Source organism: Canis lupus, chromosome 22 (genome assembly GCF_011100685.1).
Source record: "Canis lupus familiaris isolate Mischka breed German Shepherd chromosome 22, alternate assembly UU_Cfam_GSD_1.0, whole genome shotgun sequence".
NCBI lineage: Eukaryota > Metazoa > Chordata > Mammalia > Carnivora > Canidae > Canis > Canis lupus.
The window spans coordinates 50396159-50421231 of NC_049243.1; the positions used below are offsets into that span (position 1 = coordinate 50396159).

The 25073-nt window shown below is 37.3% G+C and overlaps 1 protein-coding gene and 1 long non-coding RNA gene across 6 annotated transcripts in view; one reads left to right on the forward strand and one right to left on the reverse strand.

Annotated features, from left to right (window-relative positions):
* PCCA (propionyl-CoA carboxylase subunit alpha) overlaps nucleotides 1-25073 on the forward strand; it is a 462758-nt gene that overhangs the window by 268408 nt on the left and 169277 nt on the right. For 4 of the 5 annotated variants that reach the window (XM_038569960.1, XM_038569959.1, XM_038569962.1 and 1 more), the window contains 2 exons: nucleotides 3769-3879; nucleotides 14967-15075. In XM_038569960.1, the coding sequence (XP_038425888.1) occupies nucleotides 3769-3879; nucleotides 14967-15075 (220 nt within the window). Of the gene's footprint in view, nucleotides 1-3768; nucleotides 3880-14966; nucleotides 15076-16203; nucleotides 16370-25073 lie in introns of those variants that run through there. The other variant, XM_038569961.1, reaches the window with a different exon arrangement.
* LOC111091699 lies at nucleotides 188-23690 on the reverse strand. Its single transcript, XR_005376533.1, has 2 exons — nucleotides 23629-23690; nucleotides 188-567 (listed from the first exon to the last, which is right to left on the reverse strand). It is a non-coding gene; the product is annotated as an uncharacterized LOC111091699 (long non-coding RNA).

Below are 25073 nucleotides of genomic sequence, written 5' to 3' on the forward strand. Positions count from 1 at the left end.
TAGAAATTACTTACTACTACTTCCTTTCTTTTTGGGGGCGGGGTGGGGGAAGGGTTTGAAGGAGAGGGGCAGCAGGAAAGGAGAGAGAATCTCGAGCAGATTCCACTCCTAGCACGGAGCCTGATGTACAGCTTGATCTCACATCCCTGAGAGATCATGACCTGAGCTGAAATCAAGAGTCAGATGCTTAACTGACTGAGCCACCCAAGCACCCTGAAATTTATTTACTTCTCATTTAATTGTCTGGCTTGTCTGTGCTGATGGGGCAAGTTAGTGTCTTGTGGTCATTCCAGGAGATACATCCCTTTCCCCCTCTACACCCCCATCATGTTTCTCTGCTTCACCTTCATTTCCAAAGCTCAGTTCCTGCCATATCAGGAAGCTCATAGGAAGAAGGAGGAACAGAAGTCCAAGCAATTCTTTTCAACTAAATGAAACGGGAGTTGGATGTGTTGCTCTACCTCCCAGCAGCTCGTCTAGGAATTAGTCTGTCAGGTCCAGCTGTAAGACAGATGGGAAGATAGAATCTGTGTCTGTGGGATCTTTGTTCTGCTAAGGCTCCGTTAACTGTGGAAAAGATGAAAAGCATATTTTAGGGGAAACCTGCAGTCATATTTTTAAACCTATATTGCTGTTATAATTTCTATTTTACTAAATTTTAGATAAATGATTCAGTCCCGCTGGATCACAGTTTTCTTATTTTCAATCTTTTTTCCTTGTAATTTTCTTATGCTATGACTGGTCACTGAAAGTTCGTCCAGAGCAGGCACCATATTGTCATACAGCGTTGGCTCTCATCCCCTTTCCTGTGATACCTAATTGCACACGAGCAGCAGGTGTAGGGTAAATGTTGCTAGGTAGAGATTAATTTGCTCAGCGTTTCAACATTGTTGAAAACCTTATAGCAAGGTCAACAACCCTTTTCAGGGAAGGGTTGGAGAGTAAGTAGCTTAGATTTTATGGGTCACATGGTCACTGTTACAACTACTTGACTCTTGTAGCACATACACCGTATGTAAACACTGTTGTATTCAGAACAAAACTTGATTTACAGAAATAGGGGGTGGTTAGATTTGCAGGCCAAGTTTGTTCACTTTCCGATGTTAACTGCACGCTTCTGCTGGTATGAAAGGATAATGAGCATGATGTTGATTAACTGCATGTCTTCTTGTATGAAAGGGTAATGAGTATGACATGAGTGCACCTTCCTGAGTGCCTGGCATTGCCTTAAGCATTATCTCAATTTATATCTCATGACAGTAATGCAAATAGGTTCTGTTGTGATCACCATTTTACGAATGAGGGAACTAAATCTTTAGGAGGCAAAATAGCTTACCTTACCCAACGTAAGTGGTAGACCTGGTACTTGAGCCTGAGGGTCTGATTCTTTGCTTACTTTAGAATTATTTTTGTAAAAGTGAGCACTCTATAAGACTGAATAGCAAGATCAGAACCAAGCTTTCTAGGTTCGTTATGCAGCAGAATGGTATAGATGAGGATGTAAGGAAGTGGGATGAAGAAATTGGAAGGACTTAGCAAACCTTTCATCACTTCAATTCTGTCCTGTTCCTCTTGTGGAAGCCTCATCGAGTTCTCACTTCCCCTAGATTTGACATGCCTCTCATTCTCCCTTTTTTAGTTGTCTTGATATCTTTGTAATATGAGTGACCAGTTCAAATATTCCCTTCCTAAAGTCCTTCTGTCTCAGAGAACTCATCCAATACCATTCGAATCCTTATTGTGGTGGTTATCTATTTTAACTTAACTTTGTAGGAGTCTTTGTGTTCTAGGCTCAGTGTTTCCTCCTGGATCACAAGCTTTCCCTTCTTTCCTTCCCTCCTTTCTTCCTTTTTCTTTTCCTCTCTCCCCCTCTCCCTCCCACCTTCCCTCCCTTCTTGCCTTTCTTCCTCTTCTCTTTTTCTCCTCCTCCTCTACTACTGATTGAAGTATACTTGACATAAAATGAACTTATCATATTTAGAATGTTCAGTTTGATGAGTCTTGATGTATATATCCATCTTTGAAACCATCACCACAGTCATGACACTGAACATTTCTATCACCTCCAAGTTTCCTCATTGTCTTTGTAGTCCACCGTCTGTCTATCCCTGTCCCAGTGCGACCAGGTGATCTGCTCTGTGTCACTGTAGGTTGTCGAGGCTTTTCTGAAATTTTATGTTCAGGGACTCCTACAGTAGTCTCGTTAAATTCAGCATAATTATTTTGAGATGCATCCTCGTGTATCTTAGTAAATCATTTCTTTTTATTGCTAAATAGAATTCCATTAAATGGACAAATCACATTTTGCTAATTCATCTGTTGATGGACATTTAAATTGTTTTCAGTTTTGACTGTTGCAAATAAAACCCATAACCTTTGTTTATGTTTGTATAGATGTATGCTTTTATTTAACTTGGGCAAATATTTAGGAGTGACTTGTCTGAATCATATGTGTGAGTATATGTTTAGCTTTTTAAGAACCTGCCAAGCAGTTCTAAAGTATTTGTGCTATTTATATCCCCACCACAGGGTGTGACACTTATACTGCCCCATGTCCTCACTGATATGTGCTATTTCTGTCTTTTAGCCTTTATCTATCTATCTATCTATCTATCTATCTATCTATCTATCTATCTATCTATCTATCTACCTATCTTTAAAAGCAAAGACGTTTTATTTTATTTTTTCATGAAATAGAGAGAGAGAGAGGCAGAGACACAGAGGGAGAAACAGGCTCTATGCAGGGAGCCTGACATGGGTCCTGATCCCAGGTCTCCAGGATCTCGCCCTGGGCTGAAGGTGGCGCTAAACTGCTGAGCCACCCAGGCTGCCCTCTTTTAGCCTTTAGCCACTAAATTGGGGGTGTTTGGGGGGCATCTCGTTGTATTTCCTTGATGATAGTGATGTGCAACAACTTTTCATTTGTATATCTTCTTTTGTGAAATGTATTTATTTATTCTGTCATATTACTGTGTTTTAAGCATTCTTTATATATTTATATATTCCAAATGCAAGTTTTTTGTCTGATATGTATGTTGTGAACATTTTCTTTCAGTCTGTGGCTTGCTTTTTCACTTGTTTAACCATATTCTTTGAAGCAGACTTTTAAATTTTGACGAAGTACACTTTTTTTTTTTTTTTTTGTGGCTCAGTTTCTGTGTACTACCCAAAAATCTGTTGCCTACCTCAAGATAATCAGAATTTTCATCTCTATTTTCCATAACTTACAGTTTTAGGTTTTACATTTAAGTTTGTTGATTCAGTTTGAATCAAATTTAGTTTATGGTGTGAGTTAGGGTAGAAGTTTGTTTTCTTTTATCCTAAATAGATATCTACTTGTTTCAGTACCATTTACTGAACAGACATTAATTTCCCTGTTGAGGGGCGCCCTGGGTAGCTCAGTGGTTGAGCATCTGCCTTCAGCTCAGGTCGTGATCCCAGGATCCTGGGATAGAGTCCCTCATCGAACTTCCCACAGGGAGCCTGCTTCTCCTTCTGCCTCTCTCTCTGTGTCTCTCTTGAATAAATAAATTATATATATAATTTCCCTATTGAATTGATTTGGCAGTACAAGCTTAAGTTTGCATTTGGTGTTTTATTACTACCATAACTTTAGACATTTTTTGCTGTTACTTGAAGTCCAGGAGGTGAATAATCTTTCCTTGGTTCTTGCTTAGTCATAAGACACAGATGATAAATTTCTCTAGATAGTAAGAGACTTTTAACTGACACGTTCTCTAATTCAATCTGATAACACTTTATTTTTAGGTGTTACACATAATATTGCGTTACTCCGAGAGGTGATAATCAACTCACGCTTCATAGAAGGAGACATCAGCACTAAATTTCTTTCTGATGTATATCCTGATGGCTTTAAAGGTTTGTATGCATTGAAGTATTTTACTGTATTAAAGTTGTTACTTTATACTTTATTATAACGCATAATTTTTCTATTTTGAAATTAAGGCCTTTAGCCCATACTATATTTGATTTATTAACATAGAGTATCCTAGACTATTGACATTCGTGATTTTAGTATTCATGAGTGACTCATGAATGTGCAATAATCCATAATTTTGTTGAGTGAGGAATTCAAGTATGTGGAATGTTCTGCAAATCTAGTTTTGATGCAAAACATGGAGACAAAGCATTAGCCTACCTGAGCATTCTGGTTTCTGAAAGCCAATTCAAATTTGTACTCCCTGCTGGTATATTATAGGAGTATATACAGGAACTCTAATGATTAAAACTTTATGAAAATTAGTACTGAAAATTTCAGAATACCACATGCTATCTCTGTTAACGAAAGTGAGGATGTTTAAGAAGATTATTATTTTTATTCATAAAAATGAAGCTTTTAATAAAATAATGAGGAGAATGTGAACTTTAGCACTGTGAAGTTACCAGTGAGTGTTTCCCTTAGTAGAAAAATTGCTCAAGTGAGACAGAGAAAATCCTTTAGTGAGGATTAAAAACATGGTCCATATGTGAGATAAAGAAACCAAGAGGACTTACATGTGATTTAATAGAAATGTTATTCAGGAAAAAAAAAAAAAAAGAAATGTTATTCAGGTGAAAGCCAGAAGTATCTACATATGTTCCTGATGAATTTGAGAATATATGAAGATGAGATTTTACTCTCACAAATGGCAAGTGTTCTTTATATCCATTTAGAGTGTTTTATTATGTAAGATGACGCATTCATATGAGGAGCTGTGTAGAGATTCAGGTCAACTTCATGTATTGAGCTTTTGAATATATTTATAAAGCAGTTTCTTAGATTTTACAGTACAGAGTTTTCATAAGACTAACTGGAAATTACTAGTTTGATTATTGTTTTAAAACTTAAATGTTATAGAGTTTTATCATTAGTACCAAGAGAAATTAAAAATGTTTTTTATTTGGGATCTTAGAAGAAAAACTAATGAGTCATATGGTTCTTTTTCCTGAACTTTTGAATTTTTAAAAAATATAACCCATGGGCAGCCCCGGTGGCTCAGGGTTTAAGTGCTGCCTTCAGCCCGGGGTATGATCCTGGAGATCCGGGATTGAGTCCCACGTCAGGCTCCCTGCATGGAGCGTGCTTCTCCCTCTGCCTGTGTCTCTGCCTCTCTCTCTCTCTCTTTCTCTCTCTGTCTCTCATGAATAAATAAATAAAACCTTTTAAAAATTTTCTAATTGTAATTGATTACAATGTACTGTACATTTGGCATTAGTAGAAAGTGTTCCACATTCTCAGGCGAACTCAGAAATTTACTTAGAAACTAACATTGCCATTTTCTAGAATACATTTAATATATTACACTTTTTTTTAAAGGTTTTATTTATTTATTCATGATAGACATAGAGAGAGCGAGGCAGAGACACAGGCAGAGGGAGTAGCAGGCTCCATGCCAGGAGCCTGATGCGGGACTCAATCCTGGGACTCCAGGATCACGCCCTGGGCCAAAGGCAGGCACCAAACTGCTGAGCCACCCAGGGATCCCCTACACTTTTGTTTTGATAGGGCATCATCAGCATGGATATTATAATTCCATTAATGCTCGTATAAGATAGGAACACAGTCTTAAAAATTGTTGTAAGTTGTTAGGACGATTGTTTAATCTCAGCCTTTATTTTACATGTGAGGAGACCAAAGCCCAGAGAACTTGATAAGGCTAAATGATCAGTAATAGAATAAAGCCAGTAATTGAACTTAGAGTTTCTATCTCCTGTTTCAGTACTCATTCAATTGTGCTAGGATTCAAAAATCATAAATCATACAGGTTTTAAGAGTATGATATTTGTTGTTGTTGTAGAATGGCCATAAGCACTTTAAAAGTACACACTTAGCTTTGCCATTTTTAGTGTGGACCTCTTACTGTCTTCCCTCCTATTATTTTCATGTTGGTTCTTCTCTGAGTGGCTACTCTCTCTTGTTCTTCATATAACTCTATTTCCCTCTCCCTCTTTTTCCCTAGAGCAGATATTTGATATATTAAACTATCATTTTTGATTGTTTGTTATATGTGCCTGGAAGAGACAGCAGGAAGTGGCCACTGAAGTTAATCCAGGATCTTCTCCATATGTTTCAGGCCAGGTCATTTTGCCCCTTTGGGATTACCCGTCTGCTTCCCATCTGTCCAGCTATCCTAGGCACTGTTCACAGGCAAGTGCCTGTTTTTATGACTGATTTAAATTTTTCTAGTATATATGTTTATCATCCCAAATTTATTTGCAGAGTAGGAAAGTGTTACTAATGGAATGGAATGACTGTGCTTAAAACTAAAACAGGTTACATAGGAAGGTATTCTTCATGTATACTTATTAGATTATGATGTTGAAAAGCTATTGGCCTTTGATTCTGAAACATAAATGAAAAATAGGGAAGATGATATTTTGATTCTGGAAGAAAGAGAGGTAGAAGATTTTTTAAGAACTGTCATTTCAGGGATCCCTGGGTGGCGCAGCGGTTTGGCACCTGCCTTTGGCCCAGGGCGTGATCCTGGAGACCCGGGATCGAATCCCACATCAGGCTCCCGGTGCATGGAGCCTGCTTCTCCCTCTGCCTGTGTCTCTGCCTCTCTCTCTCTCTCTCTCTCTCTCTCTCTCTCTGTGACTATCATAAATAAAAAAAACAAAAAAACAAAAAAAAACCCTGTCATTTCAGGGCAGCCCGGGTGGCTCAGTGGTTTAGCGCCACCTTCGGCCCAGGGTGTGATCCTGGAGACCCGGGATTGAGTCCCATGTCAGGCTCCCTGCATGGAGCCTGCTTCTCCCTCTGCCTGTGTCTCTGCCTCTCTCTCTCTCTCTCTCTCTGTATTCTCATGAATAAATAAGTAAAAAATCTTAGAAAAAAAAAAACTGTCAATTCAGTTGGCCTGTAATGAACATTTTGGACTCCTTTCTCTGCTGCCTTGCTGCATTAAACCTCTAGCCCCATCAAAGGAAATGATCAGATTTTTTTGTGCTCTGGAAAGTGACATCTCTTTAATAAAAATTTGATTAAACACAAGTAATATACCATTTATTATGTTTCTCTCTTTTCCATTAAATTTAGTCAAGTATTTCTATACCTTTAAAAGTGGTGTAACCAGATCAGTGTGAATTTGCTCCTTGGTGAGTCACAGATAGAAACCACACCAGGTGGAGTTGTCACACAAAAGAAACTTTATTTGCAGCAAATAAGGATATTGTGGGGTGAGGGGAGCTTCCAAAGCTGTGACACTCTGGGCAAGGCTGAATGGGTTCCTATTATTTAGGATTAGGATGTATATTTAGATGGGGGCCTTGTTATAGTATGTAAAGGCAGGTATAAGGCCTCACATGTGATGTAAGGAAACATGCCTATATATACATTGTATATTATGTAAACGAGGCTTTTTTTCTCCTTTGGTAGAGATTTGAATATAAAGAGTAAAGATAACTGTCAATCATGCTATTGTCTATATATATAGGTGTGAGTCGGGTTAATTTCAGACTGGTCTGGGTGGTCTGCCACGTGGAACTCTTTGGGGCAGTTATTAGTGCTTTAGGGGTAGTTTCAGTTTCCATTGCAGGATATTATGCCTGTAGGGTCTTTTGTTTGAATTAAGAGAGAAATTGGAGAGAAGAATGTAAGGAAAAATTGGGGACAGAAGATGGTGAGTCCAAGCAGGTGAGCAGTAAAGATCATGTCTTGGGGTCCAGCTGACCCCAAGACATGGTGGTACTCTGATACTTGGACACTTGTATTGCCTTTGAGAATTCAGTCATTAAGTCATTCAGCAAATAATTGGTATAGGCTCTTGAAGAAATTGAAAAATGAGTAGTGTATTTACCTTGCCCTTAAGAAGCTTATATCACAAGAGAAATAAATATGTAAAGAACTAGCTACATCACAGGTCAAAATAAGGGCTAAGTGAAGATAAAAGCCAAGTGACCAGCACCAAGAAAAAAGTAACCAGTTTTGATTGAGGGACTCAAGGATGACTTCAAGGATGAGGTAGCATTTGTACCATTGTAGCACCTCTCCAAGGACTATTCAGGGGTGCTGCTTATCTCTGCCTAATTTTCCCTTGGGAAATTCCTAGAGGTAGGACTGTTGGTCTAAAATCTCTGGAAGAATTTCTTTATATTCCCTCCCTTACTCTTTAGAGGAGGGTGGCTTGCTCTCCTCCACCCTGGCAATAGCTTTGAGATTCTTCTTTATAGAGAATAGGATGCCCTCTATACCAGTGGACACCAGGCACGTTGGACAGAGGATTGGGTAAATGTGGACATACTGAATGTGGTGATGTCCTTCTGCCAACTGTTGTTCTCTTAGCTCCCAAGTACTGGCCTGGGAGACAGGCACTCTCAGTCACAATAGGAGAATATCCTTCTCTGAGAAACCTAACCGGCCATAGACAGATTACCTCTAGGTGCCACAACACATGAAGCCTACACATGAAGCAAAGCATCAGCAAAGCCACATCCCACAGACCGAGAACATGCCTGGCTCAGAATCAGGACATCTGTTAGCATCATTAATGATGACACTAGATTGGAAGGAAGGCACCAGATGACTGTTAAAAATAGATGATAGAACTAAAGCCACTTAAGAGAACACAGATCAGGCTTCTTAAAAACTGGGTCATGGACATGGGTGTGTTTATAGCAGAAAGTTTACAGAGGTGTATCACAGATCTTGTGGTGCTACTATGTGATTTGACCTCCACGTAGTAACCACCAACTTAATGAGTAAGGGTGAGAGAACGTAAATATTATTTGAGGGTTGGGGCTTTTGTTTAAAATTCCATCCCCCACATATACACCCCAATCTGTAAGAAGGTTAAGAAGGTGAGGACATATTGTGAGGAGGAAGTTTTTCTCTTTTATTTCATAAATATTTACTGAATCTATTAGGTTAAAGGTAGTTATTTAGGGTCTCAGGATACTGAAAACTATTCTAAAAAGACTAAGGGTTTTAAAATCAAGAGTTGTATCTTTTTCTAGCCTGTCTTCACTAGAGAGTGCAGTAGAGATTTCAAGCTTTAATCCTGGAGGTTTCAAAAAATGGGTTTGAGAAACTCTTAGAATTCCTCCCAGGCTAGGGTTCTAACTTTTAAGTGGAAATGACTTGCTGCTACTGAAGACATCTGCCCTAGAGTGTGTGAGGCTGTGTCTGTCCTGTGTGCCAAGCTGGAGGTTCTCAGTTTGTGCTGCCTCACTATTCAGGTTTCACAGACTTCTAGGATCATGCTTATGAGTCTTCTCAGTCAGGGTTGGCAGAGGTGAAAACCAAGTGTCAAGATCGCAGTGCTCTCTTAGTTTACCTTCACACTTGACAAAGGGATAAAAAGAATCTAGAAGTACTTGAATATACTTTATCTATATCCAAAAGTTCTAGGTGCTTAGGATTCCTTGGTAAGCAGAAAGACCTGCTGCCCTTGGGGGGTTTTTGTTGTTAGCAGGCAGCAGGTGTTCTCAACCCCCCTCAGAGCAACTTTACAGGTTTTTCCTGCTCACAAAGCTCAGTGCAGTGCACTAGCCCTTGCTTGTTCATGGAGAGCTGGGAATTGAATGCAGGCATGTCTCCATTCAACACCAAACTAGCACACCACTCCCAGTCCCAGCTGCTTCCCTCCTGCCTGGACTCGGAACAGCCTTCTCACTGACCTCCTTCCAGCCACCATTGCACTTAGCAGTTCATCTTCACTCAGCAGCTGGAGTTCACTTTTAGAACCAAATCACATCTTCCCTCTTACATCGAAAGCCCTCAGGGAATGAATGGCTATACGAATTGTAATATATCCATGCTATAGAATACTTCTTAATGCTAAAATGTTAGAAACTGTCAGTTCATTCAAAAACATGGATGAATCTAAAAAATATTATCTACAAAAGAAGCCAGACACGAAAGAGTACTTACTATCTGGTTCCATTTATATGAAACTAGAAAAGGATTTAGTTGCTTGTGGCTAGGGAGGGAAAGCTGATGTAGAGGTCTTGATTGGAAAGAGATGCAAGCAAGCATTTTGGAGTAGTGGAAAATTCTAAATAGATGGTTGTGGTGTTTATATGGGTGTACACATTTATCAAACTCTTGAATTACACATTTAAAATGGACGTATTTTGTATGCAGATGGTGCCTTACAAATGGCACCTCAAGGTTAAATGGTACCCCTAATCTTGTTAATAATATCCATTGCAATTAGAATAAAATAAAAAGTGATGGCTTACAAAAAAAATAGTAGAAAAATAGTTGTTATAAGTTCAGTTGCCTTTTCTTATTAAAACACTCTAAAATACAAAATTAAACTAAGTTTGATTGGGGATGCCTGGGTGGCTTAGTGGTTGAGCGTCTGCCTTTGGCTCAGAGTGTGATCTCAGGGTCCGCAATCGAGTCCCGCATTGGGCTCCTGGTGGGGAGCCTACTTCTCCCTCTGCCTATGTCTCTGCCTCTCTCTGTGTTCTCTTCTAAATAAATAAATAAATAAAAATCTTTTTAAAAAGCTAAGTTTGATTAAAAGCCTACGTAATGAAAAAAATAAAAAATAAAAGCCTACGTAATGAAAACTAATAACATAATTTTAAATGAAATGCTAAACAAAAATTTCACTTAAAATCAGGAACCAATGAATTCTATAAAATGACCTTTATTATAAATCATTATTTTAGAAGATCAAAAAGCCACCTGCCGGCCCCCCCCAAAAAAGGCTGGTTTAAATATTTTAAAAAGGGGAGAAAAATTTTTCTTTTTCTATATGTAATTATGTTCCTAGAAAACCCAGAAAATATTACTAAAAATTTCTAGACTTAATAAAAACACATTTGGCAAGGTAGCTGACTGCAACAAGATAAGCATTCAAAGTTAGTGTCTCTTCTTTTTGTCAGTGAGAGCCAGCTTAAAATGAAAATGGAAAAAAAGCCAATCCTGCTCATATTAACTGGAGTATCTTGCAAAATAGTGGAGAGAAATTTAATAGGGAAGACATAAAACCTATATGATTCTATAAACTGTAAAATCTTGTTGAGGAAAAAGAAATAAGATGTGAACATATGGAAAAACATGTCAGTTATTGTTTGGGGACTTAATGTTATAGGAGTGCCAATCCTTCCCCAAATGATACACAGGTTTTGTCATCTTAGATTCACAAAGGTCCACTACATTAAGTGATTAAAAAGTTCGTACATTTCTGTAAATAGCCAAGAAAATTATGAAAAATGAACGAAAAATAGACCTGTGCATTAAAATGTATTGCCGAGCCCCTCTAACTAAACAATGTGATATAAATGATAGGAATGGAAGTACTTGAAAACAGAAAATAGAAAAAAATGAATAAATATATCAGTGTAATGGAATAGGGAGCTCATAAACAGAAATTAATATATGTGGGAATTTTTCCTCTTACTATTTATGAAATGTTAGACCCTTAAATTATGCCAAATAGAAAAACGAATCCCAGGTAAAATTTAATTGTAAAACATAAAACACAAAAATAATTAGAATGAAATTGAGGAGTCTAGTCACTACCTAGAGATTGAAGTGATTTTTTTTATTTAAAAAAAATGATTTTATGTATGTATTTATGAGAATGAGTGTGGGGGTGGTGGGGCAGAAGGAGAAGGAGAAGCAGACTTCTCACAGAGTAGGGAGCACAATGTAGGGCTTGATTCCAGAACCCTGAGATCATGACCTGAGCCGAAGGCAGACACTCAACCACTGAGCTATCCAGGTATCCCTCTTTTTAAACTATTATTGATTGGTCAGTGTCCATTAAATGGCTAGAATATAGTGGGGGTTTTTTTGTTTGTTTGGTTTTTAGATTTTGTATGTCAGTAGTCAGTTACTTGTTGAAATTTTGCATTTGGGCTTTTTGTAATTTTAAAAAATTACTCTGTCTATATTATACTTTGGAAACTACAAAAATAGCATATATAAATATTTTTTGAAATTAAAATAAGTTTTTTATATATTAATACTATTGTATAATATACTATATTAGTCTATATTAGACTATAAGTATAGTCTAATAATATCTTGTATTGAGTCATAGTATGATTATATAACCTCTAGTCACAGACTACCTCAACATGGTTGTGATATTAGGCAAAGCCATTTACATTTTAATGTCTATTATTTCACAATTTGTAAACATTACCATTGTTAGTAAAGAACTAAAAAAACTTCCATTTTTATGTGCATGCAAAAGAAAGTGATTATGATGAAGATCATAATGTCTTATTAGAGATGGTATGATGGTGTGGAGAACATTGAAGGAACTGTAGGTAGTTAGCTTGGAGAATTGGGAGACTCATTATTAACGAATAATGCAGCTGTCATTAGTTTGACCTAATGTCATTTTAGTTTGACCCAGTTGAGCCCTAGATGCTGATCTGTGTGTATTTGTTGACCGTGTCTAACACAAAAGGGATCACTTTTGTAGTTGGTAGGGCGTACCATATATTGATCCCTCTGATGAAAGAGTCAGATAATGAACTAATCCTCATGTCAAACCCAAGATTCAATCAGTGTCCCTTTCTGCATTTGACCAGCTTTCAGGTCCAAGTGATAGGATGGATTTGAGTCTAATCTAGTTAGAAAAATATTTGGAACATGTATTATCAGACATCAGGACCAGCTGGGCCAGAGATTTCAGCAAGGGAGAAACCAGGGGGCATAGTAATAAACATTCGGAAGGAATGCAAAGTCAGGGCCAGGGCAGACATGTCATGGGCATCAGGTCCTAAGAGGACAATAGGAATCAAGGCCCCTTCGATCTGTGATCAGTAGTAACCTTAGGTTAAAGCCATTATCATGAGAATAGTCACGGTGGAATCTCTTCTACACTTCCAGTTTAGACCTGAATACCTTCTTTTCAGGGTGGCTAGATACCCCCAAAATGGTCAAGATAAACCCTTTTTTGAGTTGTAGCGTATCTAACTGCAGTGTTATCCTTCAAGATTGTTAATGTACAAGTGTAAGAAAGAATAGAATTAGAATTATTTAATGTTACTCTAGTTTGGAAGAGTTGGGTGGAAGTCACAAGCAGTCTAACTCAGTATGAGAAGTTAACAATCTAATGATTTAGAAATCTTTGAAAGGATTTGTCAGTTTCCAAGTGTTGAAGTTTTATAGATCCTAGATAACCATCTGTCAATCAGTGCCGTAGAAGAGATATTTGCACTGCATGGAAGTTGAAGAAGATCATCTCTGCACCACTTATTTGTGAAAATTGCCAGAGAGACTTAAACAGGTTCTAGAAACAGATATAAATTGTAGAAGTAGATGAGTCTTCTGCAGTCAGATGGAAATTTACTGGGAATTAGTCATTGGTAAAATTTGTAAATCTTTTCAGTATCAATAAAAGGATTAAAATTGCTATGGTGCCTGAGTGGTTCAGTGGCTTAAGCGTCCAACTCTTGATTTTGGCTCAGGTTGTGATCCCCAGGTTGTGAGATTGAGGCTCACATTGGGCCCCATGCTCAGCGCAGAGTCTTTTTGGGATTCTCTCCCTCTCCCTCTGCCTCTTTCCCCTGCCAATCCTGCTTGCTTGCTTGCTCCTTCTCTCTCAAATAAAATCTTTAAAAAAGAAAATTGATATGCATTATGTCTATTTCTCTGTGAGATGTGATAAATGGTGGTGACTCTTATTTGGGAACTTCCTTCCTCACTATTAGTACAGCTAGCAGTTTATTAGATCAAATGAAACACTGATTCTGTGTCTTACAGTTGAAAGGATTCTCATAATGCATTGTCTTTTTCTCTGCTGCTGACATATGATGTGTAAATGTGTCCAGAGAAATGACTGAACCACTGTAAGAAATCTATTCTGCATCATGATTTAGTGTACACACAAAAAAGATTTGGTGTTCAAAATGTTCACACAATTTGTCTTTCTGATCATGACCTACTAAAAGGGTTTCATGGACTATGTAAGTGGTTTTTATTACACAGTTTGATAAATGTCTCTAAAATAGTTCTATTCAAAGTGAGCTCTGTAGACATGCAGCATCAGTACCACTCTGAAGCTTGTTAGAAATACAAGTTCTTGGGCTGCACCCCAGACATATGACTGGTCTGTTTCTTCAGGTAGAGCACAGGGTTCTCTGCTTTAATGCAGGTGATCTGATGCACAGTAAAGTTTGAGATCATTTTACTGGTCCTCTTTGTGCTCCAAAGAGCTTTTGTGTTATATCCACAGATAGTTGCCATTCTATAAATTAAAACTTATGAGCTTTAAAAATATTTATTACTTCATTTTTAAAGTACCAAAAATAGATCCATTATATGTTGACATCAGAGCAGTGATGTCATCATACATAGATCTTTTGAATCAGTATATACCTGAAAAAAATGAGGGGAAAACAAATAAATCTTAGTATTATTAGGAAAGGAGGTTTTGCTCTTTTTTTTTTTTTTTTTTTTAAAGAGAGAGCATGTGCATGCAAGCTGGAGGGATAGGGAGTTGGAGGGGCGGAGGGAAGGGGAGAGAGAGAGAATCTTAAGCAGGCTCCATGCCCAGTGCAGAGCTCAGTATGGGGCTTGATTATGAAAGTAGTTTTGACCGGGCAGGCCCCAAAAGTTCTTGGAGACTCCCCATAGTCCCCAGGCCACACTGAGAATTGCTTGTGTAGACTGTATATTTTGAGAAGATAGACTAAATTTTTGTAATCCTCATATAGAGTAACCATGGAATCATATGAGATGTTTTTATCACTAAAGTGTTGGGGAAATCAGGAACTTCTCAGAGCCTCTAGTAGAGGTTTAATCAGGCTATTGAGAGATCTATTCTGAATTTCCAGAGCTAGTTGATAGATTTCACTTGGATTTTTTGGTCTTATTTGAGCAATCTTGCTCCCACCCCTCTCCCCACTGCATGCCCCAGTGCCTGGTATAGCTCTGTAATAAAGGTTTGATAAAATACGATTTGCCTGACTAAATAGTTCTAAAAGATTGAAGTGCTAGATGTTAATATGATGTATATGATTGATTGATTGATCAATTGATTGATTTCCCTTAGGACACAAGTTAACAGAGAATGAGAGAAACCAGTTATTGGCAATAGCATCATCATTGTTTGTGGCATTCCAATTAAGAGCACAACATTTTCAAGAACATGAAAATTCAAGGTATGTTAGATCATCTAAAACAGTATAAATGAGAGAAAAATACTAATAATCGAGTCAGCATAGGAAATAACTAATAAAAGATGTGACTGATCTTAGTTTTAAATCTTGTGTTTGAAGAAGTATAATACAATTGCACTGTTTAAAAATGGTATTGTTTCTATTTTGTTCAAATGATTTTTTTAAATTCAAACACAAAGGATCTTGGCCTCTCTAATTTGGACATTATTAGAGGTAAGAAGATACTCTGAAACCTTATGGAGTATTTGTTTAAGTAATTTTTATTTATTGTTTCTGTTTTATAGCTTTGTTAATTTCCAGCAAAGTTTTAAAAAGTGTTACAGTACAAAAAATTAGGATTGAATCTGAGCAGTAAAAATATACATATATATATATAAAATATACATAATATATATATGAAACTCATGAGATTCCAGAAGGAACTAACACCAGGTTGAGTTAGTTACTTGTGAGCCCTAAGTATACTTTTGAGCTTCCTAGTAACACAAGTGAAAGACAAAATATGCTTTATACCAGGGCAAACCAAAGCAAAATCATCATGACATTAATGCCTCTACATGACGGGATAACTTCTTATGAATGTCTGTGTCCTTGCTAGTGTAATCCTCCTTTAGAAAGTAGAGTCTATTATGTACTAGAATGATGTTGTTGATAAAATTGTGTCACTTCAACTTCGTTTCCATTCTTTTTGCTTTTCCACAAGAGGAAGAACAAAGATAAAAACAAAAAGATGGCAGGTGACTAAACACAGATCAGAAACTCAGATTACCCCTGAAGAATTAGGTAGAGTAAAAGTAAATTGGGTTTGGGCTATATCTTAATGGCTAACTGATTTTAGTCAGGAAATCTTAGTCACTGGTACTCTTCATTTGTTCTCATTCTCAAGAGAACATACAGGAACCTTAATGTATGATTTTTTTCCCATTTTTTTATTAAAGTATAGTTGACACACAATTTTACATTAGTTTCTGATGTACAACATAGTAATTTGACAGACAGCTCTTTTGCTCACCATAAGCATAGTTAACATCTGCCATCATATAACACTATTACAGTACCAATGACTATAATTTATATGCTGTATAATTCATATGGACTTATCTATTCCAGACTGGAAGCCTATACCTCCTCCTCCCCTTCATCCATTTTGCCTATCCACACTACCCACCCCGTCAGCACCTTCCCTGTGGCAACTGTCTGCTCTCTACGTTTATGGGTTTGTTTCTGCTTTGTTTTGGTTTTTAGATCCATATATAAGTGAAATCATATGACAATGGATTTGTCTTTCTCAGATTTATTTTACTTAGCATAATCCCTAATAGGTCCATCCATGTTCTTGCAGATGGCAAGATCTCATTCTTTTTTATGGCTGAGTAATATTCTCTTTCCCCCTCTCCATATGTATATAATGAAGAAAATGGCCGTTGTAAATAATGATTCCATAAATACAGGGATTCATACATCTTTTTGAATTAGTGTGTTCATTTCCCTTGGGTAAATACCGATTAGTGGAATAACGTATGGTCTTTTTTTAAGTTATGATTTGATGTCCAGGGAGAGATGACAGGTTATTGAATACCAGTAAATTACTGAGTGACTGGAAGGAGGAGAAAAATGGGCAATAGAGCCATGAATCTGGTTGACTTTTTTCCCCCAAAGTTCTGCTAACCAGTGTGGTAGCCGCTGGCCATGTGTACCTACTTGAATTAAAATTAGATTAAAATTTCAGTTTCTCAGTCATGTTGCAGTGCCACTTTAAGTACTCACTGGCCATATTCTCCATGGTACTGTGGTAAGTGGTTACTGAATTCAGCAGTAGAAAAGAACCTTCCATCATTATAGTTCGTTTCCATCAAGCTCTGTTGGTACAGGGATGTTTTGGAGGTATCTGTGTGTCTAGCTTTTGTTTTATTTATTTATTTTTTTAAATAGATATCTCATAGGTTTTCTTTTTTTTTAAGATTTTATTTATTCATGAGAGAATAACACACACACCCACACACGAGAATAGAGAGGGAGAGAGAGAAAGAGAGAGAGAGAGAGAGAGGCAGAGACAGAAGTAGGCTCCATGCAGGGAGCCTGACATGGGACTCGATCCCGGGTCTCCAGGATCAAAGACTGGACTGAAGGCGGCGCTAGACCACTGGGGCTGTCCCTAGCTTTCGTTTTAAAACCGGAATCATACCTTGTACTATTTTTTATTTTTTTTATAAATAGAGTATTCATATCCTGATTACGTTAAGATGTTATTTAGACCTTGATCATTTCTGAAGTCCTGAGGATAGCTAATGATGAATTGGTTTGATCTTTTTTTTTTTTTTTTAAAGATTTTATTTATTTATTCATGATAGTCACAGAGAGAGAGAGAGAGAGAGAGAGGCAGAGACACAGGCAGAGGGAGAAGCAGGCTCCATGCAGGGAGCCCGACGTGGGATTCGATCCCGAGTCTCCAGGATCGCGCCCTGGGCCAAAGGCAGGCGCCAAACCGCTGCGCCACCCAGGGATCCCTGGTTTGATCTTTAAGAAATGTATTCAAGTTGTTTTCAGAGAGTGCTGACTTGCCATTGGTAAGAATCTGGAAAAAGGTTTGAAAAGGAAAAGAATAGGGGCCTTGGGTGGCTCAGTCGGTTAAGCCCTTGCCTTTGGCTCAAGTTGTGATCCCAGGGTCCTGGGATGGAGCCCCACATCCAGATTCCTGCTAGGTGAGGAACCTGCTTCTCCCTTTCCCTCTGCCCCTACTTGTGCTTGCCCTGTCTCTCTACTGTTCTCTGTCTCTCAAATAAATAAATAAATAAATAAATATTTTTAAAAGGAAAAGAATAAAAATTATCTGTAATCCTACAAACTCTTCAGTAAACACTTTTTTTCACATTTTGTTGTATTCCCTTCTAAGTGTGTGTGTGTGTGTGTGTGTGTGTGTACACACACCTTACATAGAGGTAGAGGTCCGCGATTCATCAGGTTCATCAGTCTTCTATCATTCAACGCTCATCACATCACGTGCCCTCCTTAGTGCCCATAACCCAGTTACCCCACCCCCCATCTACTCCCTCCAGCAACCCTCATTTTGTTTCCTCCAGTTAAGAGTCTCTTATGGTTTGTCTCCCTCTCTGATTTCATCTTGTTTTATTTTTTCCTCTATTGAACTTATTAAAGAAGTTCTATGAATGACAAGTTCAGGAAAAGTTATTCAGCATCATCAGTCACTAGGGAAATGCAAATTAAAATCACAATGCTACACTAATACACACCAATAAAATGTACATTAGGTGGTAAGTGGATAAATAACTGTGATTTATCCATATAATGGAATACTATTTAGCAGTAAAATAGGAAGAAGTACTGATACATGCATCACCATAAAAAATCTAAAATATAAGTCATGCTAAGAGAGAGAAACCAGTTCAAGAAGACTATGTAATCTATAATTTTATTTGAAGTTTCTAGTAAAGGCAAAAGTATAAAGACAGGAAGAAGATCATTGGTTCCCTAGGTTGATGTTGATGTCACAGAATTACATCTTTATACATTCTGTGCCCCAAACCATAAACCAGTAATTACTTTTAATGTATTAGTTTCTTAAGCTATATAGAAAACAAAATGTGGAGTTTGAAACCAAAGTTAAAATAATACTAGCTTTTATAATTGCTTGTGTGTTTACCTTTACTGAAGAACTTATTTATTCATGTGACTTCCTGGGTACTGTCTAGTGTCCTTTCATTTCAACCTTGCAAGACTATTTATTGCCTTTACCATTTATCGTACGGCAGGTCTAGTGGTCACAGACTGCCTCAGCTTTTGTTTCCCTGGTAATGTCTTAATTTCCAGTTTTTTTGTCTTGATCCAGTTTTGTTGGTTTTAGGATTCTTGGTTAACAGTTTATTTTTGGTTTCTTTTTTTTCCTTTTAGCACTTTGAATATATCAGCCTCTGGCCCCCACAGTTTCTGATGAAAATCTAGCTATCTATTGAGAATCCCTTCTATGTGATGATTAGCTTCTCTCTTGCTACTTTCAAGATTTTCTCTTTATCTTTGGCTTTTGAAAATTTGATTATAATATGTCTTGGTGTGAGTCTATGAGTTCATCTGACTTGGAGTCCATTGAGCTTCTTGAATTTTTGTTTTAAGATTTATTTATTTATATGAAAGAGACAGAGAGAGAGAATGAACATGAGTGGGAGTGGCAGAGGGAGAGAGAATATGAAGCCGACTGTGCTGAGCGCAGAGCCTGACACAGGGCTTGATCTCAAGACCCTGACATGACCTGAGCTGAAACCAAGAGTTGGCCACTTAACTACTGCACCACCCAGGTGTCTCAAGCTTCTAAAATGTTTATATTCATACCTGTCACCAAATTTGGGAAGTTTTCAGCCATTATTCATATATTTTCTCTACCCTCTCCTCTCTCTACTTCTGGGACTTCCATGACATGTACATTAGTCATCTCGATGGTATCACAAAGGACCCTTAGGTTCTGTTCATATTTCTTCAATCTTCCTCTTCTTTATACTTGAGAATTTCTCTTGTCTTCAAATTGGCTGATTCTTCTGCGTGCTCAAATCTGCTTTTCAATCCTGAGTTTTTCATGTCAATTGTTATGCTGTTCAGCTCTCGAATTTTTCAATTTCCTTGTGGGTTTTTAATCTCTTTATTAATATTTTCATTTGTTTACATATTGTTTTCTTGACTATCTCCACATCTTCCTTTAGTTTTTTTTAGCATCTTTAAGAGAGTTGTTTTAATGTCTTTGTCTACCATATCTGCCTTTAGGTCTTTTTCATGGTCATATTCTGCTAATTTTTATTCTTTGAGAAGGCCATGCTTTTCTCTTTTTGTCTATGATTTGTGATTTTTTGTTGTTGAACACTGGACATTTGAATCTAATAATGTAATAATTTTGGAAATCAGATTATCCTCCTTCCCTAAAGTTTACTCTTATGATGTTGTTGTTATTTCTGTTTATTTGTTGAGGGCTGTCTCTGTGTCAAGAATCAGCCTGAGATGTATATCTAAGGTCTTCTCAGGTATTTTCTGAGCATTCTTCTGCACATGTGTGGTCGCTAATTTTCCTCATAAATGTGGTCATTTTTGAATGTAATAGTCTTTAGTGTCTGGCTCTTGAAAGTGAAAAAAGCAACAAATGGAGGAAAAAGGAGGTACTGACCCTTTAAGTCCCCTGGAACTCACTTTAGCCAGAGAAGAAGGGCTCACATTGGGAGGAGGTGCAGTAACAATGTCTACCCACCTTTTTTTCTGGACCTCTGTGATCAGAAGAGCAATCAGTTATCATAGCACAGATCCCCAGTATTTGGAGGGACACTGTCCTTCTTTTGCCCACCCTGGCTTCCACAAACTGTGTGTAAGCTGCTCCAGGAACACTTGCACAGTTTCCTGCTGCTGACTGGGGATGGGGGGATGAATAGCTGCTACCGGAGTCAGTCCTGAAGTTGATGAAAATTGATTGCAGTTTGTCATCCAACTTTTCCCCTGAAATTTGTGAGCCTTTTACTGGAGTGGAGTTCTAAACTAGTTATCAGAGATATCCTGCCAATGTAATTGTCATCTAGGTGGTGAGACAGATTCCTGGAACTTCATAGTCTACCATCATCCCAGAATCATCCTCCTCTATACATTACTGTTGAATTCATTACCCCCTTTCTTTTTAAATTTTAAAAAGATTTATTTATTTATTTATCCTAGAGAGGACACATGAGCAGGAGGGGCAGAGGGTGAGGGAGAAGGAGAGGAAGAGGAGAGTGAATCTCAAGCAGACTCTTCACTGAGTGCAGAGCCCGTCTTGGAACTTGATGTGGGGCTTAATCTCATGACCTTGACATCACAACCTGAGCTGAAACTAAGAGTCCCATGCTTAACTGACTGTGCCACCCAGGTGGCCCTAATTACCCTTTAAAAGTTGGAAAAAATTATTTAATGAAATATATAGGCCAGAAGTTCAGTTATATAGATAATTGTGCATGTCTTACCTATATAACAATGATTTGAATTTGGTGAGTTTATTTTCTCTGAAACTTACTTATGTGTAAGCCAGCTTATTGTGAAATAGGTACTACCCATGACAACAGAGATCTGTAATATCAAGCAAAATATATTGATTTATTTGACAGAGTATGATCTTGCTTAGGCAAAGTGAACCTGAGTTATTTTTGCTTGTTTGCTTGAAAGGGTCTCTGACATCAAAGCTGATGGTAGGTGATTGAATCTTTACATTTTGGCTTAGGAGGCCTGTTTTCATCATTGGTTTGGGGTTGGAGTCTAAGAGTCAGCCTCCAGGTGTGGCTGCACATTGCTCAGTCATGGGTGTGCTCATGTAATGTTTATGCTTTCAAATCCAGTAGCCCACAGCCCTTCCTTTGTGTGGCTTGTTTTGGCTGCCGATCTTATTTTTCCAGTATCTCTATGGATTTTGCTCTTTCATCATTTATGACTTGGAAAAAGACACTGACAATATGTACTCATAGTATTTGGATAGTAAGAAGATAGTGCATTTTAAGGGCAAAAAAGTTAACATCAGAAACAATAGTGATTTTTCTTTGGATGACCATAAATAAATTTGGTAAACAGAATTTAAGTTTTTACATAAGTACATAATAATTATTCCAAAACACTTATATTGACAGGAATGAATCCTTGAAAGTTGTATCAATCACTTCATGTTATTTGAAGCTAAAGTGATTTTGTCAGCATTGTGGACAATAATTTGTTGCACTAACAGATGATGATGAGAGGAAAAATTTTGAAGGAAACAATTCAGTCCTTTTCAGTAATATTTCATTTGTTATGCTCAAGATGCCTGTAGAACCAAATGCTGCTCACAGGTCAGGATTCACTTTTCTGAGTGAGGCCCTATTGGTCCTTTACTCTGGTTGGGGTCCACCTCTGCCATCCCAAGCTTCTTAGGTGCTAGTGAGAACACCATGTGCTTTCTCTAAACTTCTGTATGTCTGCCATCCCCACTGTTATTTCTGCACCTTTTGTTAGATCTGATACCTAAGTAAGTAGTCTTCCAGCCTTTCTTAAGCTTTATCACTTACATTTCCTAATTCCATAATTACTCTCTGTTAAGCTGTCTAATTTATCATGTAATGATTAGTTCTAGAGAGAGCTGCACCAACTTTCCTGGTGGTAGAATGGCTGGTGATCAAATCTCCTCCCTACTAGAGGGCTGTTTTGCATTCACTTACCTTGTATATTATAAGAAGTTGTCAGAGGGTGTGGCTCAGAGTTAAGCCCTTGACTCCTATTTAGATGTCAGTCTTAAAGGCTAAGCTGCACTGAGGTGGATGTGGGAAGTGCTCTCTGTTTTTATGTATTAAAGCTGTTTTAAGGTGTTTCAAAGTAAACGTTGATTCCATGGATTTTACAAAAGTTTTTTTTTTTTTTTTCTTTCTGCAGATATGTAGTAAATTAATCAAATCTTCTTGGCTTCTTTTTGCTTGTTTGTTTCATTTTCTTTCTTTCTTTGTACTTTTCACCATTTCCCAGAGAATGTGTTCATCAAATTCCTAAACATTTATGGGGCACCTGGGTGGCTCAGTTGATTGAGTGGCCAAGTAGATTTCCGCTGGGGTCATGATTTTTGGGGTCCTGGGATCAAGCCCCATGTTGGGCTCTGCCTTCAGTGGGGAGTCTGCTCAAGGATTCTCTCCTCCTTCTCTCTGCTCCTGTTATCTCTTTCTCTTTCTCAAATAAAGAAAGAAATCTTTAAAAAAAAATTCCTAAACACTTACATGTGAACTATTGGGAAAATCAGGAATATCTAACTCTTTAATTCATTTCGAGTTCACTTATGTGTAGGTTATAAGTGGGTTTCTTCATTGTGATTTGGCAGCCTTTTCTTTATAAAATATTCCAACCTATTTCTCAAAGTAGTATGCCTTTATATGTCCAACGATAGCAAGACAAATATACATGAGTGTCTCAGTATGAGCCACTCTCACAAATTACCATAGACTGAGTGGCTTAGATAACAAACATTTATTTGTCATGGCCCTGGAGGCTGGAAGCCTGAAATCAGGGTGCAGCCATAGCTGGGTTCTGGTGAAGGCTCTCTTGTAAGTGGCTGAAAAACTACTTTTTATACCCTCATATGGTGGAAAGCAGGCAAGCTAGCTCTCTGGCCTCCTCTTATAAAGGCATAATCCCATTCATGAGTGCTCTATTCTCATGACCTAATATCTTCAGAAGCCCCCTCCTCCAAATACCATCACAATGTGTGTTAGACTTCAACATAGGAGTTTTGGAGTGAGGACACTAATATTCAGTTAACAGCAGTGAGTGTATGCTTATGCACCCATGCCTTCTCTCTCCCCGCTCCATCTCCCTCCCCTCCCTTCCCTTTCCTTCCTCTTTCCTTTTTTTCTTTCACCTGTGTGACTCCTGCATGCACAACCCCCGCCCCCCACCATTTCAGTAGGTATGCATATGTTACATAAATACATTCTGCTTTAGTGGAAAAAACTAGAACTTAGAAGTCTGGTATTTAGTAATAACTATACAACTTATTAGTAATGTGACCTTAGGAATGCTTGGGTGGCTCAGTGGTTGAGGGTCTGCATTGGGCTCAGCTCGTGATCCTGGAGTCCTGGGATCAAGTGCCACATCGGGCTTCCTGCAAGGAGTCTGCTTCTCCCTCTGCCTATGTCTCTGTGTCTCTCATGAATCACTAAATAAAATCTTAACAAAAAAAAAGGTAATGTGACTTTATGTATGTTACTTTATCTTAAGCTTAAGTTTACCAGTATATGGGTATCATGTGTATTCTGTACTGTTTCATAAAGTTTTTATTAGAGTAATTGATCCTGTGTAATTATGTTTCAGTACCAAAATTTTTACCCAATTTGTTATAAAGAAATAAAAAATAAATTCTATATTGTAGTATAAAACTAAGGAAATACCTTAAGCAAAATCCATAAAGAATGAGAAATGCCTTTTTTGTTTATATCAGGTAACTATTATATGACAAGAAAGTAGAATTTGGGGTCTAATTCTCTTCATTGAAATAACTGAGATGTCTTGTCTTACAGTCCAGCAAATGGGATACCAGTAGGGTGTGTTTTTAATGTTACTTATATCATTCTTTTTCTTTGTGGTTTTTTAGTTTGCTTCTTTTCTTAAAAGGACCTAGGATTATATCAATATATCACTTATTGTATTCTATTTCCTTTCTTTTGTAGTTTATTACACTGGTATTTCATATTTCAAATTTATTTTGTAGGCTGAAATGAAGTTGAGATCGAATTTTACTTTTTCATATAGTTAACCAGTAGAATCAGTTACATTGTTTTAAATTTTAATTCCTGTATAGTTAACATATATTGTTATATTAGTTTCAAATGTGCAATATAATAATTCAACATTTCCATACATTCCTCAGTGCTCATCATGTTAAGTGTGCTCTTCATCCCCATCACCTGTTTCATACCCCGCCCCCCTCCGTAACCACTGGTTTGTTCTCTGTAGTTAAGAGTCCATTTTGTGTTTTGTCTTTTTTTCTTTGTTTTATTAGAATTAGTTCCATATAGTCACACGTCTGTCCTTTCCTTATTAATTATAAATGTTACCTTGATCCTGTGCAAAATTCTTAAGATATATTATGGTCTGATTTCTAAATTTTTCTCTTTATTTTCATTTGTCCCTCTATTCTTTTTTTTTTTTGTCCTTCTATTCTTATGTTAATAATTTATTATGTTCTTCTCCTAAAATTTGTTGATCATTCTTCTAGTTGAGCTTTGAAGGCACTTTGATATTGAAATTACCTTAAAATTATAGTAAGTTAGGGTAGGATAAACATCATATGTTAAAGTTTTACCTAAAATATATGGCTTTGTATTCATCAGAGTCTCTTTGATTCCCTAATTAAAGCTTTATAATTTTTTATTATAAGGGTTAATTTCTTGTTATTCTTAGTTTATGTTTTTGTGTCATTATTCTTAGGTTATTATATTATGGATGAGATATTT